The following is a 20,788-nucleotide window of genomic DNA, read 5'->3' as shown; positions in this document are numbered from 1 at the left end:
AGATATAGGACTGAATGGTCAGATATTGGACTGAATGGTCAGATGGTCAGATATTGGACTGGTCAGATATTGGACTGAATGGTCAGATATAGGACTGAATGGTCAGATATTGGACTGAATGGTCAGATATAGGACTGAATGGTCAGATATTGGACTGAATGGTCAGATATAGGACTGAATGGTCAGATATTGGACTGAATGGTCAGATATAGGACTGAATGGTCAGATATAGGACTGAATGGTCAGATATTGGACTGAATGGTCAGATATTGGACTGAATGGTCAGATATAGGACTGAATGGTCAGATATTGGACTGAATGGTCAGATATAGGACTGAATGGTCATATATAGTTTCAAAGCGTCAAAGGTAATGGAGGAATCGTCCCAGTGACCCATACACGATGCCATATATAATGGAAATAGAAGCAACAAAATCATTTCGATAATCATGACAAATCTATGCAAAAGAGGGTGCATCGTACGATTTCGTCTGTATAATAAGCATGTGATGATACCAGGTGTTCGCGAAAAGGTGAACGTAACCTGCCTCACTGGTGGCACCAGTCACAAACACACGCAAAGGCATGTCAATAGATCACTTACAAACACGGGGCCATATCGTACAAGTCAGAACAGGAATATTTACAGGATACGCGAGAGAATCTCCACTGTTACAGTAGGAACATTATATTGACACATAGAAGCAAAATATCTTGAATTTCAGTAATGTATACTACCATCAAACGTTTAGACTCACTAGTGTAAATGTAGCCACTTACTTCGGTCAACTGTTCTAAACTAGATTTTGCTAAATATCCCATAATGTTTAAGGTACTGTTTACACATGAACTGATGAAAACAAATTCGTAACGTTGAAAAGATTATTGTCATGAGTTCAATTAATGATGAAGCTCAGTGAAAATTGGCGAATTCTGAACAAATCTTTACACCAAAACGCAGCTGTTCACATGCACGATATATGCATGATCCTCGTGAAATTTATCTGCATAAGGTTTGCAGTTGGTTCCCCCAAGTTTGTGGAGAAATTCGTCTTCGATGTAACCATATATATATATACATAGCATATAGTGAGTGCTTTAAGTGAGTGTAAACTGTTGATGGGAAGTATATGTAGCTGTTTAGACAATTCAAAATGGCTGATATCTTCCTGTCAGATTTGTGACTATCCTCTTACTAGTTCTGAACTAATTTGGTTCTGTCCAAACAGAATGCTTATCATCGTGTTAGTTGTATTGTCTACTACTTGTATTGGGACGTTGTAGAATGTCTTTCTTTATTATGTATTGTCTACGGCTTGTGATGAATCCATGAAGATCCGTGTTGGAATTGGTCTTCAGCAACCCGTAAGACTTGTGTAGAGACATTGTAGAAATGTATATCCTCATGATAGCTGTATTCTGAACGGCATGTGAGGGAAAATGCATTGTCTACCAGTTGCTGATTCTGTTACGAGCTTTTCTTCCTCTACATTTGTCGAAGAGGAAGATGATGATGAACACCAGGAGCTCCGCGATCTCTGCGACTGTCAGGATGCTGGCTCCGAGACACAATCCCATCTGACCCCCGACATTGGCTGCAACAACAACACCATCACATGAACATCTACGCCGTGACAGAAATTATCTCTGACGTATGATAATTCTGAAAACGCATTAACAGCTCAATGGTTGTCATATGGTGCAGAATGTACGACTCTGCTATTAGTGTCAATTATCCTCTCATGGCTAAGGGACGTAACTCTGTACACTAAATTCAGACGCCCCAGGTCAAATTCTGCCCCGTTCAAGGTTTAATGATATAGGGAGCTTTAGCAATTGGATACTTACAAAACAGAGAAGCCGCGGTATATTGAGGTTGTTGTGTGATGGATGTCACCATCATCTGGTCGTAAAACACTTTCAGCTCCAGATGGTTGTCTCTGAATAACACACATCGGCAAATAGTTATACATCTATAGCACATTTACTGTGATTAACTCCGCTGACATTTTGAAAACCCACGACCATGGCGGTAATAGACATAGGATCGACGTCAACCTTGGATTCAAACCATTCACTAGCGACGTTGGCAGTAAGGGGTAACAACTCTCCACAGTCCGATCAAATGCACTTTATGTGACCGATATGGCGTCAGCATAACAACGGTAACATTTCGTTCTTTTTGAAGCTGTAATGGCAAAGTTTTTATTTTGGTGTTTCGAAAGCGAAACCTTAAGAAGGAAATTCCCATTTTCGCCAAAAAAACTCAAACATAAACTATTATGTTTGAAGCAAGTGACATCAACATTGAAGCTTTTATGAAGTATTGAACCGGGCAATTCTGAGGAATTCGGGCGAAATTCTTTCAGATTAAAACATACGGCTTGAAACGGAGATATAGTGTGAATATTTTAACGACGAAACACTTTTCTCCTCAATGATAAATGTCTGCCAGAAGCAGAGTGAACAGAACTGTTCCAAATATATCATGAGCATTTGTTTATGAATTACTATTAAATAGTGATGACACCAGGTGTTTGCGAAAAGGGGCCCCTGTCCCTTTCCATCGGTGGAACCCTTCATAGCATTACTGACGGAAATAAAATATCCATGATTTGTTTTTAACATTTGAGTCTGGAGAACACGGAATTCTTACTTCAAACTCAGCCTGTCCCTTGCCCTCGTGTTTTTGAGAAGAGTGGATTCCCATTTGTCTGCAGGGAAGGAGCTGGAGGACACCTGGGCCGTGTACCTGTCGAACACGCACTCGCTGACACAGCGACACCTCCTCATGAAGGTGCCATTCTTGGACAACGATCCTCGTGAAAGAAAACGTGCATTAAGAAATGTTTACACGATTTGGACATTTCCAAATACACTAAACCAACTTGACTAGCCCGTACTTGTGGTTTCAGCAACAGGTATGTCTCATTTTCAACCACTGGGTTACCCAACCGGGAAACCTCGGCCTTATATCCAAATAAAGCCAAGGTTAGCTCTTGATTGTGCTTTCTCCACCAGGTACGAGGATTGATTGACAAACCTCAACAAGAAGTCTCTGTGTAATGTACACACAGCGAAACATAGGCTGAGGTGACTCATGTTTTTTAGGATAGACCCCAATGATATCAGAGCTCATTATGAGGCCATACACAGTAAAATGATTTCACGTGAGGCTCAGAAATTATCCGTCAAACAGTTCCTCACGTACTTGGTTGTCTATTGGGTCCCATACTTTTAACAATTGAACGCAATTGTTGCAAATCTCAATACCAACTTACATGTTTGTATGTAGTTGTGAGTGTAAACCTCTACTTTACCCCTCTGCACAATTGAAACAGAAGAGGGCTACTTCTTTGAGTGGCATATTTAGAAGTTGGTGAATCAGATAAGGACAAACTTTATGGATGAACAACTTCTTTATTCAGGTGATGCGACGTTTCGATTCTCCTTATCAGAAGAGGACTATGAACTCTGATATGCTCCCCTATTAAGGATAAATAGCCGATATACTCACTAACAGCACGATTGTAACAACTATTAAGTGGGATTTTGTGTGTGAACCTTTGCTTTACCCTTCTGCACAATTGAAACAGGAGAGGACTATGAACGCTGATATGCTCTCCTATCAAGGGTTGGTTGATTTGTTGTTTAACGCCGCACTCAGCAATATTGCATCTATATGGCGGCGGTCTGTAAATAATCGAGTCTGGACCAGACGATCCAGTGATCGACACCATGAGCATCGTTCTACGCAATTGGGAATCGATGACATGTGTCGTCAACCAAAGCAGCGAGCCTGACCACCCGAACCCGTTAGTCGCCTCTTAGGTAGTAGAAGATACAATGTTGGCTGCGATGAGCCCCGGCAGCACCACGCCTGACCTTGGTATCGTGTTTGTCTAGCAGGTGTGACACGACACCCATGAACTCCCGCCCGGGGTCAACTTGCAGCTCTGTGGGCCACGTCAGCGGACTGCGTTTGTACATGCGTTCGAATCCGCGGGCTACCTGGGCCGAGTCTTTAATGGTTAAGGCTTCGGCTTCCTTGTAGCGACTGGCCACGTCCACGACGGTTAAGGCATACTTGTACCTCTTGTCATGGGGTAGGAATAGGATGCTAGTTTTCTTGATGATGGCTCGACCTACGTTCCGCACTAGCTCGCGTTTGTCGTTGTCGGAGGTCAACGTGAGGTTGAACGTCAGTCGATTCTCGCGTTTGATTCTGGTCTATCTTGCTGGGATTGTTGGTGATGGTCACCGACTGATGCACGGCTCTGACGCCTAGAGGCTCTCTTGATCTTCGGAAAGGATCTAGTTTCCTGCCATGCATTGTTATATAGATAAAATATAAAAGTTTAATATAAATAATGGCTGAAGGTGGTCATGAGGACATCCCGATGGATGATATGTGGGATGATATTCCCCAGGCGTTCGACGAGCAGGAGACCTCGTTTGGGAGCAACCCCTTGAGCGCTGAACTTGTACAGCCGGCCGTCGATGATTATTACAACGCAGTTGAAAAGAGAGACAACATCAAGCCGTTGTGGCGAGACTATGCCAAGTTTACCATCGATAAGAACGGCACACTGCGATTGAAGGCTCACCCGGGGGTCGATATCATGAAAAAAGACGGGAAAGGACCGTATGCTTTGTCAACACTCACCAGTCGCCCTGGTGGGAGTCAACTGATCCGTGATGAACTAGGCTTCATAGATTACGGTGGCGCACGGCCTAAGCTTTCCCCGAAGGTCGTCCAAGATCTGCAAGCAGCCAGGGCCGAACTCAGCGGTGAAGGTAATATACCCCAACGTGCTAAAGAAACGTCGGACAGCGTCGAAAAAATATTGGCCACGTACCATGCCAACCCCTTGCCGGGCCTCGAATTTACCCTGAGGGAACTGCGAGGCCTAGACGAAGCCTTGAAACATGTACGCGGAGAACTCGTGAACAACATGGGGAAACTGAACGAAAATAAAACTCACTGAAACGGAGGACGATGATATGAAACGTCGTATCGAGGAGAGAATAAAAAACTTGGAAGACGAGAGACGGACTCGGTTGGAATCCGCTTCCTCGAACCAGATAAGTCGCGTACGGGAAACCATCGATCGAGTCCTAAATGAGCACACCACGCTAGCTGACAGGATCCGAATCCTCTTCCGAGAGCAAGGGATTACTATCGCCAGCCTTCTGACTGGATTGGGCTTCATCATATCAACCCTGGTGGTGTCACTGACGCCTGCCGGCGGCAGTGGTACACCAGGTGGTACCCCCACACCCCCAAGTGGTGGTGGCATCAGAGACTGGATAGAAAAACACCTGAAATCCCGCGGGGAGGCCCTGGCTAAACTGGCTGGTAAGGCCGACGAAGCCCTGCCCGGCATCCTGGGTAGCATCGTCTCGTGGTTGCTGAGCGCTCTGGCTAAAACTGCCACGTGGTTCAGTCAAAACCTGTGGGCAGCCATCGTCGCCGTTGCGTGTCTGGTGTACGTAGCGGCTAAGGAATTTTTAACCAAATGAGTCCCAAACCGGCCGCGACCCTGCCAACCACCAGGGCTGTTTTACGGCCGTTGTGCTGCTGATTGGATTGTGGGGGTTGGGGCTGTGGGGGTGTGGCTTGAACTCTGGACTCCGGGGGTGGTACGACTATACCCGTTCCACCGGTCGTGGGTGGCGGGACGTGGGGGGTGTTAACATCGGGGTTGACGCCCAACTTTTGGTCTACCGTGGCTATGACTATTTCGTTGTTGTAACCCACCACTTTTTTTACTCTCAGTTGCATATCGCTCGGAGCCATGCACAGTCCCACGTCGAACACGTAGTCGACTTTCGACCGGGCGTATTCCAACAAGTCTTGGTAGCGTTTGATGGCACTCGGTAGATCAACTGGAGCATTGATAGCATCCTCAACTTTAACAACGAACTGTTTCTGCGCGTTGTAAGCAGTTCCCTTACAAATAATACTGGAACGCGTACCTAACAGCCACAAGCTTGGCGATCGTTCCGAATCGTTGCGGTCGTTCAAGCGTTCGGTGCCGTACGAAGTAAACCCTTTCGACGTGTCCAGCATGAACATCATCCGTGGGCCCCTGCTCGAACCTCCAGACTCGGTAATCCTTGCTGTTGTCAAAAGCCATGTAACGGTCATCCCACTCGTTTGTTGTGAGGTGATGATACGACTTGTACCCCCATTCTTTCATCTTCTCGCTGGCATCCGCGATAGGCATATTGTGAACGATGGGGATACCCAACCCGTGGTTTGGCCCCGACAAACGCCAATGCGTCTTCGGGTTTAGTTCGAATTCGTTGCAAACGCGTTCTTAGGCCCGTCTATCGTACTGGTTGTTTACTGCGTCCCACGCCTTGTCCTGTGGGAGCAGGGTGCTGATCTCTTTGAGGATACGCCTACGACCTGGTAGTACGTGGAACGTGAACACAGACTTACTCAATGGTCCCGCCGAGTAGTCGGTCAATGTCACACCACACCCCGTTGTAGAGCACCACACAGCGAAGTTGAGTTGATTCTGCCAGAACTGCATCGGGTGTTGAACCAAGCATGAACTACCTTAGCGTTAGTCACCGAAAACCTATACCTAGCAAATACATCTATAAATATGAGCTGGGCCCGGTACAAGCCGGCGGCGACCGCGATCTTGTGTGGGAAATCTATGTCCAGTTTAGGGTAAAACACTCCTGGGGAGTACATTTTTTTAAAGTATTTTATAATGAGTATATATACTCTAACATGTACATAACACTTCTAGGAATAACGAGCGGCAAGTCCGTTCAGCTGATGCACGCGATCGATAACACGTCTGGTCAACTCGAAGTCGCACTCTGCGATATCACCTACCAACCGCGATGGACTAACATCAATGTCAACAACAACAAGCTGTTTGTCATTCCGGTACGCGCAACCAGATAACTGACGGCTACTACAGCGTGCTCGCTCGCTATTGCGACAAGGTCTTCAAACCCTTGAGGAGCCAACCTCAAGATGAATTGACTCAAACGGCGGCACAGTGGTGTTAATCAACAACGGAAGAAACCCCTTGAGGCTCGGCCGACCATTGGCGAGGACACTCGGTATGCCGCCAGACGAGATAAAACCAACAACTACCGTCACAGGCACGAAGTTACCCGACCTAGTACCGTACCGAGAGCTGTGCTCAGTTCATCTTGGTCAGCTGAGCACGGACAACATTCAAGGGGGGCACTCTTCCACGATACTGAGAGCCGTACTGGTGAAAACGGAGAAGTACAACAATGGTAGAACCGTGTCGTTTTCACAGCGGCAGTTCAAGATGTTAACTCGGGGCAACATCCCTGAGCTGATAATATCGGTGTTAGATATAAATCATAATCCTGTGAATATAAGATACCTCAGCATAATGCTGCCCATAAAATGACTAGCGCACAAGGCCCCGGGATGAGTTTGAAAAAATGCATCAATGCGGGGATATCCAAACTCGGGGACACACGCGGATTCGACGACCCCGGAGTAGATGGTAAATTGTATGCCTTGCAACTGAAAAACAACATTTACAAACGCGTTGAAGTCCCCATCATTGGTGGTACTAGAAACCTAAGTGATATAGTAGATACCTCAGGAGCGACCGTCAACACTAGGTACGCCCTAGTCCGCACCAGTGATGATAAATGGATGATATACCCATCGTTCGGAGGCAAACTGTTCGACTTAGAAGATGTTGAGAGCACGACGGTCGCCCGAAACAAGCCATATACGCTCGTCTTCACCAACGATGACAAGTGGGTGTTGTTGCCCGCTAAAGTCGACTGGTTTCTCAACATTAGGCTCGGCTCCCCCTAAGTGTTCACGGAGAACAAAGACAGCTACCTAAACAAAGTCGTGAACAACGGAACCCTGCTCGTGGCTTACGTCCCGGCTCAGAGACGTAGCGTAGTCATCAGCCCAGTCGCCAGTATGGCAGCCCACATGCTATTGAGTAAACCGGGAGTGCAAGATGTGGCATTGCAGTTGGTGTCTGAATTCGCTGGCGTGGCCAACATCCTGGCCAGCCTACCGGTGAACTCCACGCTGGTCATCAAAGTCTACCTAGGGGAACCATCGACGGATGAAGTCAAAATCGTGAAGGGGGGCAAACTCCGGTGGGGGAAACAACACCAGTATCAGGTTTGCGTGCCGTTGGGTGTCGACTCCCACACCAGTCTGCAAGGGGTCACATTGACCGTGGAAGCCACGATATCACTCACCAAGATCTTCCTACCTGATAACATACACCTCATGGGGGTGAAGTGCACCCCTGAGAAATTATCAGAAAAACAATTGGAAACTATCTCGTAATAGTATTATAGCAATGTCCAATCGGCATCGACCCAACACCACACTTAACGATCTAGGAGACACGGAGGGATTCGATCTACCAGGCGAGGAAGACACCTCATATGTCCTACACTTGAAAAACAACGTGTATAGGCGGACGGCAATGGCCGACCATCTACCCAAAATCACACTCGGGGGTCTAGGAGACACGGAGGGATTCGATCAGCCTGGCAAGGAATACACCTCGTACGTCCTACACTTAAAAAACGGCGTGTACGTGCGGCACCCTCTGGCAGACGCCCTTAGAGAGCCCAAATGGTTGATCAACATGACCCTCACCGCACCTTATATCTCGTAACACCAAGAGGGACATATCTCCGAAATTAAGAACAACGGTATCTTGCCTGGGGCTTTCATTCCGGGGCCTGGTATACTTCCTAAGCTAACACAAGATGACACGGGCAACATGTTAGATTCACCTGTGAAGGGGGAGTTAAGGTTTGACGGTCCCGCTTCCCAAACGGGGCTTATGACTGCGAGACAAGACTTCACAATCATCATAGAATTCTATCTCAGCATACGCCAGGTATCCCTACCTGAAACAATAGAAACAATAGAACTACAATTTTTACCTGGGGTGACAATATACTGGGATTACCTGGTCTATGACCCCTGGCCTCCAGTTTCGAAACACAACGCCACCGTTTCGTCATACAACTGGACTCCCGAAAGGATTATATACCCTATTTATCCTCCAAGGGGGTTCGTGTATCCATAGTGTTACCTATTAGCCTCTCGCCTATTTCCCTGCACAGAGATCTAGACCTTATAAGCTTCAAGTACATTAAGCGACCATTAACTGAAGCCCAATGAAAAAATATCCCATAAGATATATTATATGCACACAGAATGAGTCTGTACCCAGTCGTAGAGGAAGTCGCGAAGACACTGGAAACCGTAGACGGGTTCCGCTTGAGACAGTTATGTGATGTAAAACGCCAACTAGAACAAGACCGCGACGCGAGGAAAGCACTATATAAGAAGTACCACAGAGCTTTCAATATCACGGACGGGACTGATACTGCCCTTATGGCAACCAGCATGGGACTAGGGGCGGCAGGTGTTGAGTTGTTAGCCACCATCGTGGCCGCACCTATAGTGTTAGGCATTGAAATAACAGCTGGGGTGGTAGGGGTGGCAGGGTTGGTGTTTAAGTTTGTAGCCCGCAGACTGCATCGTAAAGCGTTGAAACATGACGAGATCAGGGTTCTAGCCGAAGCAAAGCTGAACACGGTAAGCGAGCGTACTTCCACACCACTCACTGACAGTAAGATCTCAGAGGAGGAATTTCGTTCAATCCTCTCTGAACTCGACAAGTATCGTAAGATGAAACAAGAAATCCGTTCCAAGTCTCGTAAGTCTGCTATCAGCGAAGACGAAATAAAAAAGTACATAGAACAGGGGATACAAAAAGCCCAGCAAGCCTTTATCACGAACACCAAAGAGATCATACGCGATTCACATTAAACTGTTCATCGAGGTCAACACGTCATAGCGGTCCAGGGGCCGCCGTCCACGGCCTGGTACATAATTGCAAATTCCCTTCCCAGAAATGTTTACATATAGACGCAGTTTAGCATGAGATAACAGTTCTGTCTTGAGAGCGTGACGAGAGTAATAAGACCGTAAGTTGGCAAGTATGTACAGTACACCTTAGGGCTGTGTCTTGTTACACCTCTACTCCCCCAATACAATAGCCCCCACCCAAGTGTAGTGTACATCCGCACTCAAGGTGTACATTTGTACTCCTCTGACTCACTCATGCGACGGTAGATGGCCTGATTGTGGAAACACGAATATGTATATTTACACGAAGCACAAGTGTCAACATGTGGTATCACCATGGTAGGTCACTTAATTCATTGATGCCTCTGTCAGTCCTCAGTTACTGTTTCTATACAGGTTTACAAGCAGTTCGTCAAAAGGTTCTGGTACCGTTCCTGAAGGACTGCAGTATTCCACTGAATATGAACTGTGCCTTCTTTTAACCATTCTCTTCCCACAGAGGTTACTTGTCATATCTTCCTACGAACCTCTGTTCTAATACGGCCCTTTCATGGTGCGAGTGTTCAGGATTCGTGATTGGTTGCAATCAGATTTAGTTGTGCAATCAGCGACGTTGTTTCAAAAGTGATCATTCGCAAGGCCTCGGTAATTTCCGTATGCTTCGAGAAAACTAAACCTCTTCCCCTGCGCGATGCGCAAACGTTTCTTCTAGACAGAACTCAGTCATGTTATGGCGGATCAGTGGCGTCTCCATCGCCCTCGTTGACAACGGACACGCTAGCCATTAAACGTCTTGTGTGTAACATCAACACAAGTCCCCGGCAGCGGAGGGATATTTGTGGCCCACATTTGCTTGTGTTAGTCAAGTTGAATCTAAGTCGATGTAACACGTGTTCTGATTGGATAGAAAGAAGGGAGATCATTCGTGTTGCGATCTTTTGCCGCTAGGGGATTTTACGAGAACCGGGAAATATGGCCGTATTAGAACAGAGGTTCGTAGGAAGATATGACAAGTAACCTCTGTGGGAAGAGAATGTCTTTAAACAAGTGGTGTAAATGTCTCACAAAACAGTCAAATACTTACTTGGGACATAAGGTCCGAGACATCCACACTGTCGAAATGCCTCCATCTGTACGCACTCCATGACGCAATGGTCGTAGGTGTAGAGGGAGTAGATCTTCAGGGGATTCACAAAATTGGGACTGTTTGTGTCCAGACAATTAGTGTCATCAAATGCCTTGTACGGGAGGGGCAGGTAAAGATACTAGAAACAAAAGTCAATAATTTATTTGAAATGTGTTGAAATTGTGGGGTCAAGTACGTGCATGCATATTGAGCGTTCTTGGTTGTAGGATGGTGGACATTGCATTGGATATGACCACCAAATACACAACGACCTAATATTCATTTGACTTTTTGATGTGTTTGTTTTTAAACATTTTTGCGCGCTTTGAGCATGCCCCTTTGTGGTATGGAGTATTGCGCAATATGAAGACCCTTATTATTATTATATAATAATAATGCGATAATAATTAACATTAGGGCACTCATTTTCATAATTGATTCTATAGATTTATAGACACTAAAAGTTGAGATAAAGTTTATAAGTATTGAAGTTAAATGCGTGAGAAAACACCATGTCCTTCTCTCTCACAGAAAATATGGTCATATGATTGCATGACTTGTGAAGCTTTGTACCATATCATATACATGTTTGCTCCTTCATAAAACTTTGTATGCAGGTGCTTGGAAATTCCCATGTTTTGTATTGGTGCAAAAACATCCCCAAACGAACTGGTATATATCGCTAACGGGAAGTGACTATGTAGACAGACAGACAGACAGACAGGTTTTATTCAGTAGGTAAGGCCCAGTGGTCCAAAGTACAATTAAAGTTGCTCAATTACAACTACTGGTCACGTGACATGAAATTATGGGTTTACATGAGTTTTACGGATGGACATCAAATGTTTTATGAAAATGGCAACAGATTGGAAAATATCAGCATTATTAGAATTAAGTACATTATATATCGTTTGTGGGGCTTCATTAGAGAACTTAAAATTCTCGGCAGGCAGAGAATACCTCACAGAGTAATAATAAGTAACGTTCGTCTTCAGTTTTACCAGCAGAACAATAAGAACATGATACATCTTCCAATGTATTATTATCTTTTCTAAAACGTTGTATTTTTACGGCATATAGAGAGATTCTAAATTTAAAAATAAATTTTTTTAAAAGGGACTCATTAAGAACACTGATATATTTTTCGGGTCCGCACATAGATTTACATTGTCAGTAACAATAAAGACAACTGGATGAATTTACTGATGCGTACCAATTCTGAATATAAATATCTTTAATGCGTTCTTTAAATATGTAGACATGACCATGAATAAGTGCACATTATCGAGTTTGATCATTCTTCTGTGGAGCTCTCAACTTTCCAAGGGATATAACTAGGATGCGTCCTTAGTGCAAAGTCAATGCTACTGTGAGCGTGTCACAAAGTAATTAGAATATATATTCAAACGTACCCACCTATATTCAAGCATACGCACTTGTCACCCATGAAGATCTAGGTGAAAATCGGTTTTCAACAACCCATGCTTGACGTAAGAGGCGACTAACGGGGGCGGGTGGTCAGGTTCGCTGACTTGGTTGACACATGTCATCCCAATTGCGTAGATTGATGCTCATGCTGTTGATCAGTGGATTGTCTGGTAGCCTCGAATATTTACAGACCGAAGCTATGAAGCTGGAATATTTCGGAGTGCGGCGTAAAACAACAACACACATACCCACCTGAAATGTTTGTATGGCAACATATGTTGAGAACCCGGGTGCAGCCATCACCACAGTAGAGCTAGCGTCTGGGTGGACGTCCGGATGATGGAGAAATACCTGCGAACATACACAGAACAATTATTTCTATCCATTTTACACTGTGAGAGCTATTTATGAAATGTCTTGGGCACACATACACCAACTTCTGCTACAGGAACCCAGATTCACACCAACTACTCCAGAGTTTATGGAATGGGATATTTACTTTGAGCCAATATCCCTACACGGATAACGGCCTGAAAGTTATTCTACACAAAATCAGAATCCGTAATTTAACAAGTAGTTTTCGTAACCATCAGTGGAGATTGAACCATCTGACGGTTGTGATTAGTTGATTTTGCATAAGAGTTTTGTGTTTGTTAAATGTACATCCATCCAGTAATTAACCAGTTTATGGACGAGGACTTCCTGTCCAACCGGAAGCGTCCTCCCTAAATAAAAGCCAAGGTCTTTACAGAGTTGAATCAAAACAATTCATGAGGCCATGTGGCTGAATTATACAAACGTAATCTTTTCGGTAATTATAAGTTTCGCAGATGAGTAGATAATACCAGTTTATGTATTTGCACATCATATCCATTTCTAATGACAGTTAGCAGATTCTTTCAACACTAAATGATTTTAGGAAGTTTCCGATCCGTTAGGGAGCTACTTAGTGAAGGGGCTATTTACCTTAATCCCAGCTGCCTTGTTTTTGATGAAGGTGTAGTCATTCTGGTTGATGTTGAAAGTGACGATGAGGTTTGCGTCGTCACCTGCCGCCCTCACAATTTTACTGGCATTGAAGTTGAAGGTGTGACACAACCCCTCATAAGTGAAAATAGGTTGGAAGTCGGTCATACAATCAAAGTCGTCACCACCAAAGACACATTTAAACAACATTTTGGATCCTTCCATTGACATGTTCTGCAACCATTCTAAAGACAACGGTTCCTGAAACACATCTGAAGTTAGATCAGAAATTGAGGCTTTCCTCTTCCTTTCTTGAGAAATATTGAAAAAATAGTTCTCCATCTCTGGGTAAACCTCAAGACGAGTGTTGTTGAAGGTGCATCTGTTGCAGATGGTGACGGCAGGAAAATTGATTGAATGTTTGATTTGGGGTGTGATCTTGGTGACGGTTGGGTAGCTGTAGTAGGTTCCTATCTCGCCCACAAGGTTATAGACGAGAAACCCCGTAGTTGAACACAAGGCCAAAATCCATGCCAATCTGTTGAAGCAAGAACACGAAAACTTCAAGTTTAATAAACACAAGAATATTCGGTACTGTGCAGGATTGCTTTAATTGTGAAGAAACCAGACTACATAATCAATTCTTTGGGAAAATTTAGAATTGTGTAATCTTGAAGTTTGAAATGGTTCACACCAAACCGGTTTCTGGGATAGGGTGACACTTCGTATCTAAACTCCATTCTGCCAATCGCTGTTCTGTGGATAACTTAGACTAGCATTAAGAAACACGAGACTAAATGACTCATTGTCAACATTCAAATATACTATTCAAAAAAGGAAACGCATAGGTGATTTGTATTTTAAAAAAGCTATTTATTACCTATTGTGTTCAAACAATCAACAAAATATGTAACAAAAGTGTTGATAACATGATTTTACACAATTGCACAAGTAAAGAATCGATTTTTACGTGAAAATGTTAATTTTGATGAGATTTCTGACAAGGATTAAAAAGGCATCGCCAAAACGCAACAGAAATCACCTTCCAGTTGAAATTGTGCAGCAAAGAGCATGCACTGTCTGGCAATAAAATCCAGATTACTTTCGGAAATAGGCATTCGTTTTGAAGGAATCTCAAGGTCAAATCACTACGCCACGTCTTGACTCTGTGACACGGAACATCGCCATTGAAAGAATGCACGTTGCAGATTACCAATCTTCTGTTGCCAGGCGTCTGAATGTTAGTCTGAGCACGATATCACTGCTTGCAGCTCGTTATAATCAAACAGGTATAACAAATGACCCTCCCCGTACAGGCAGACCTCGAGTCACCACTGCAGCCCAAGATCGGTACATCCGGGTACTACATTTGAATGATCGTACTGCCACGGGTGAGAGCACAGCAGCCAGGATGCCTGGACTTCGGAGATATCCGGTCAAACTGTACGGAACAGGTTGAAAGAGATCGGTCTGAGAGCCAGGAGAACCGACGTCGGGACCGCGCTACGTCGTCACCATCGCGCTCAACGTCTCCGTTATCTAAGAGTATGCACTTGGTGGTATAGACATTACCTTCATCTAAACTGGTGTACAAATTCATGCACTAAAGTATATTTGTGGACGAGTTATACATGTTTGAAAATACATCATTTTCGCAACAGATTTCTGATCTATGTGTTTCTTTTTTGGGATAGTATACAATGTAACAATCTAAACATGTTTGGGTTCGTAGACGCATTTCCTCATATATGTTTTCATCAACGTTACAAAAACATCCAAAACACTTCACACAACATCACAACAAAAGAAAACAAACATCAAAATATAGACAATCCCCCCACCCATCCAAAAACAACAACAAAACAAAATATAACCCCCAAAACAACAAAAACAAAAAACATCAAACACATATTGTATGGAGAGCTTGACAATTGGATAAAATTAAGGAGTGCTATTAAAGACTCAATGCAAAATATTATGATATTGTATTATCATGAGTGCGATCGACGGTGGAGTAAGGCAAGGGCAGCGTTTGCCTCCGTCACTGTTCTCTCGTTTTGGATGGAATGTGACACAAACACAACACAACCGATGTTAATATGCAATGTTATTATGACACGTGCTTGCTATGTATACAGCTGATACTAATTAAAACGATGATACTGTTTAATTTTCTTAAGATATTATTACCTTATGAAATGGTTCAGTAGATCCATTACATCTTTTTTTCTTTTCGGTAGTAGAAATTCATAAAATATATATTTCCTAACGGAAAGCCTTTAAAAGTAATCTCACATGTACATATCAGTATTACATTGTGCATATGAATATAATTATAAGACTGGTTTGTCTTGATCATTTACCATGATATAAAGTTCGGCATGTACGTGTTAAACACAGCCACACCTACCCGCGAATCGTAAATGGGCTGAGTGAAGGATGTTTAATCTTATCAACAGCATGAAGGCCTGTAGACTGGCGGAATTCAATCCACAGTTCTTTCAGTCCATACTCTGTCGAAGGCCGGTCTGCATCACGGCTGATAGTCTGTGTCCTGTTCGCATCCATTGTGCCTGAAAGCGAAAGTAGATTTCATGGTGAGATCACACTGATCGAGCAAAAGATGAAAAAATGACCATGGTTGATATGGTAAAAAATCCGATTTATTTATCATACTCAAACAGGCAGAGCTTTAATCATAGTGACACAAGTAGTTTGAACGATGATGATGACGACGATGATGATGATGATGATAATGCACAGCAGCCAGTCTGTTATGCTCTGTGCGCTAGCAATTTGGGCAGTGGAGGGCATCGCTGAAGAGATGAGTTTTGAGACAGAACTAGTTTCTCAGCTGCAGATCCTGTCAGGTATGGTCGAAGCTTGGCAATGTTTCTCAAGTGGCACACTGGCATGTCTTGGGTAACAACGCCTCCAACCTTTCAATCAGGCTGAAATTTTCTCTCAGGTGAAGTTTTTAATACACTATACACTTGGAGTATTCAATGATACTTCGTCTCGTCGGATTTTGGCAATTCCAAATGACCAATGAACTTGTAGCAAATTAGGAGCCACGTGACCATGTGGGTAATCCGAAATAACTGTCTCGCTTTACCTCATAGTTAATGTGGAAATCGAGTTTTCTGTCTGTGTCTGTGTTTTTACTGATCAAACTGAAACACTCTCAATTCAAAACAATTTCACACGTAATAGACACCATTTGTACCAGTTCAGTGCATAACTTGGAATTGCAGAATCGGAAAATCCATTCCATTTTAGTAGCACCATTAGCTTTTCGATGGAAACGAGTTGGATTTGCATTGGACTCAGCACATGGTGGGTTCATTTCCGGAACAGAACTAAAACAAAGTTCATTATATCTTTTGTTACTTTGCATTACCCAAGTACTGAAGTGGTGCCTTTTGATATTTTCAGATTTCTGAAAAATGTTGGGTTTGTTTTCGTTTCCATGGAAACGAGTTGGATTTGCACTCAGGATTTACATTCACATGGGTGAATTTCTTCGAAGGGGTAGAATTCACATGACTTTTGCAAATAGCGGGGCCGAGGGATATGTCATCTGCTGATGACTCGTTACCATACGCCATAAAATAGAAGCAGTATATAGAAGCAATATTCATTTCCAGACATGGTTATACATAACAAAGACCTTTTATTTGAAATGTCATATACTGGAGATAAGAGTACGGTATATGCGATGCGAGTACCAATCTCTATTGGTAGCAAGTCTCTAATAGACAAGGTATGGTCATCGTACCCAATCCCCAATTGATCTCACGTCCTTCTCACTAAATTTCGTATTTCACTCAGGTGCCTCCAACGTTGCCTTTTAAAAGGCTTTTCTTGTTCCTGTACAGCTGGAGACTTGGATTAGGGATTAAAATATTGTTTGTAGTTTGCTTTGAACTCCCATACCACTGTTTGTTTTCAATGTAAGAATGTGTAGTTTTGTCCACGCCAAGTGGATTTTATCGAATAAGTAAGGTTCCTATTACTTAAACAGTTCTCAAGAGCCTTCGTAAGCCAGTGTTAATCTGTTCGAAATCAGAGTCTGCAATAGTAAGCTGACGTACAAAAGAAAGATCACACCTGATGTTTTGGGAATATTTTCCAAATGTCAGTGTAAACATTTTGAAACGTTTTCTGATTGCGACTTACAAATCTCCAGCTTTGTATATGTGTTGCCAAAACACATCAGATATTTTTTTAGTTTGGCAAATGAAACTCCATTGGTAGGTCATTTGGATGTGAGCACAATTTTGTCCCATCACATTTTCTGCATGTTGTGGCTGAATCGTTCAAAACCTGTCATGTGTGCCAAATGGTACAGACAGATCAAGGTCCAATTTCATGTAGGAATAACTCAGGTTAAGTATAATGCCTATCATTTTGTTGAATCTCCGGGAACTCAAGATGAGGTGTGGTGAAATTGGGTTTAACGTCGTGCTTGAGAATATTTCGCTCATATGACGACGTGCATGCGTGTGTATGTGTATGTGCGGCTGCTTGTACTAGCCCTGGTTTTATAGTGCTAGCCCACTGAGATACCATGCCGCAGTGAAGCATGAATACCCCACTCAGACACATTACACTGACTCCGAGCCGACCAGTCCGTGTTGTACCCATTAAGGCAGAGCGCCAAGCAGGGACCAACAAGTACAATATTTTTACGTCTTTTGGTATGACGCGGTCGTGGATCAAACCCGCGACCTTCCGCTCTCCCGGCGGCCGGGAACTCAAGAGAGATTCCTTCAGACTCTTAGGAACTGATAAGGACCTACTGTTTAAGATTGAGAAAGACTGGGATGAAGGCATTGTTTTGTTGGTTTTGCTGTTAGGGAGACAAACCAGGGAGTCTTTGGCCATACTGGAATTGTAAATAGCTTGAGGGAGCAGTGGCTTGATGCTTAAATTCCACAAACAATTCTCTCTCTGCGGTTTTTGGGTTGGTACCATAAGTCTGTTTACCGCTGTATGCCAGATATCTCCTTTAGTTACTGGCCACACGCGTGATATTTTTTGATTGATATATCACTGATAAGTTCGTTGATGAAACAATAACAAACTTGTTCATGAAAGTCGGCAAGACTGACGAAGCCGACTGGAACACAATGGGTCTATTGTGTTTCTGTGTCGTGTTTCAGCAATTTCACGTTATACCAACACGGAGAGTAGCCTAGTGGTTAAAGTTTTACCTCGTCACACCTAAGATTCGGGCTCTTCTCTTTACATGGGAACTATGTCAAGCCAATTTCTGGTGCCCCCGCCGAGATATTACTTGAATGTTGGTAAAAGCGGCGTAGAACCATACTCATAAGAACACCGATTTTAAGTCTAAGAGAGATTGTTCTTCGGCACCACCCACAATGGCTATACATTTGTTATCCTTACAAGAAGGCTGCTACGATATTTTGGTCAATATGTTTCATTTCTTGAAATTTGATCATTGTGGGACATTTTGGTAAAGTCAAATTTGTCTGCGAGTATTACTTACATTTCAGGCATCCACTTCAAATTCCAGAATATCGTCTGATGTGGGTGAATCTGTTGCTGTTATGACCAAACGTTTCAACCTTTGTTAACTTTTTTATAATACTGCTTTGCTTACATATGTCGCTTAGAATAGATGTTAGGAGTTCATCAGTTTTGAAAATGGCAATGTACTGAAGAATGGTTGAAAACAAATACACCATGATTTATGTATGAGAAGCGTGACAACCACTACCCCACAGAACACTTGTTTCAATATGTTAAACATTTACCATTATAGACAAAGGCTATATCGATTAGGGGTTCTGTCCTCAGTGATATGGTCGCAGAGAGAGAGATCTAACTCAACACGACAATACACTAAACAATGGAAGCGCTGTACAACCCCAATATGTAAAATCAAGACAATATGTAAAAACTAACGCAATATGTAAAAACTTAACGCAAAACGTAAGCTATAACGCAATATGTAAAAGATTAACGCCAAATGTAAAAAATGTCTTTAACGCAATATGTAAACACCTAAAGCAATATGTAAAAACGATTGTTAACGCAATTTGTAAAAGATTAACGGAATCTGTAAAATTCAGCTTTATAGTTGTTTATAGTTTTGAAATTTATTTTTTTAGAAACTTTACTTTATTGTGTTTCAAAATACCTAAGCTATTGCAATATTTCTAGCAAAATTAACCTCATTTCTGATTTGATATCTGATCTTTTGGGTCGTTTACATCAAAGTAAAGCCGATAATTGTGTAATATACACGTATAGCGATATTTGATATCATAATCTATATTTGACAGTATCCAAGGAAATCATTTTATTCTTCATAGTATTTTTACATAAACGGTCATATGTGGGTTTTTTTACCCCACAACGCGCATGTCGCGCAAAGTTGGGGACATAAAATTACCCTCCGCATTGGGTAAAGTAACCAAGGTTCAACTTGGAATTCTGCCGATATAAGTTTTTTGTATTGTTTTCTTTTTCTTTTCATTGTTTTTGCTGAGAGACCAGTTTTGTTTTCAAATTTGTCCTATTAGTGGTGAATTAATAGCAAAACATTTTCCTTTATGGAATTAATGTATTAGTGATTTTCCTGGCAGTGTTTTTTTAATCTCACCTCGAAATACACACATGAAATGCAATAAATCCTGATAAAAAGCTTGAGCCATCCTTTAGAAATTACGAGAGACTTGGGAATTTGTTTCAGAAACACTTTGAATGAATTTTAGAGAAAATATCGTATTTATAATGATGTATTTACAAATATTATATTACTCCAAAATGAGAAAATTACTGTTTAAGTATAAATGTGTCGCTGGACACAAGTATCTTTGATTAAGAAATGGTAAATCCATCTTGCAGTTTTAGGTATAATGGACATGCAAGATGCATCGCAGTGATTCGGGTATTTGCATTCCAATCACATCTGATTTCCTTCAATCAAGTCACAGGTAATATTGCTGCCAATGAAATCGAGTAATACCAGAGACATTTGAGATTGGATCCCGATGTTGATTGCTCAAATTTAATGAAATAAAGTTATTGTATTTGATGCAATTTAAGTAATATGGAATATTGATGTAAATGGGTAACATGACTTGTTGTTTTAGGATTCAGAAAACTGAATCCATCAAACATGCCAAAGCCAAGATCAATGATGCATGTATAGAATTGCAAAATCACCAACCACGCCTAAGATATTATTATCGTAATTCACAATTTAATCACATAGATTGCCAATCGCTGTGTATTTTGTGACATTCCTGAGATTATTTGACGTAGTATCAAACATTGGTACAAATGGAACCAGCTATTCTATTCTTCATCTCAGTGTAATTAACGTCTTCAATATCTGAAAAAATGCTGAATGGGTGTAC

The 20,788-nt window shown here is 42.6% G+C and overlaps 1 protein-coding gene and 1 long non-coding RNA gene across 2 annotated transcripts; both read right to left on the bottom strand.

Annotated features, from left to right (window-relative positions):
- Positions 1-1,375: 1,375 nt before the first annotated feature.
- On the bottom strand, positions 1,376-2,061 carry LOC124255162 (acid-sensing ion channel 1A-like). Its single transcript, XM_046688996.1, has 2 exons — positions 1,849-2,061; positions 1,376-1,595 (listed from the first exon to the last, which is right to left on the bottom strand). The coding sequence occupies exons 1-2, from the start codon at positions 1,982-1,984 to the stop codon at positions 1,450-1,452; spliced, it is 282 nt and encodes a 93-aa protein (XP_046544952.1). The 5' UTR covers positions 1,985-2,061; the 3' UTR covers positions 1,376-1,449.
- An 8,915-nt stretch (positions 2,062-10,976) lies between these two features.
- Positions 10,977-13,480, bottom strand: LOC124255163. Its single transcript, XR_006892633.1, has 3 exons — positions 13,395-13,480; positions 12,681-12,779; positions 10,977-11,139 (listed from the first exon to the last, which is right to left on the bottom strand). It is a non-coding gene; the product is annotated as an uncharacterized LOC124255163 (long non-coding RNA).
- Positions 13,481-20,788: the final 7,308 nt, after the last annotated feature.

The sequence above is a fragment of the Haliotis rubra genome, unplaced genomic scaffold, assembly GCF_003918875.1.
Source record: "Haliotis rubra isolate DU_JTF1 unplaced genomic scaffold, ASM391887v1 Scf595, whole genome shotgun sequence".
NCBI classification, from domain to species: domain Eukaryota; kingdom Metazoa; phylum Mollusca; class Gastropoda; order Lepetellida; family Haliotidae; genus Haliotis; species Haliotis rubra.
Note: the sequence above shows the minus strand (reverse complement) of the source record. Positions and strands in the feature narration are given on the sequence as shown.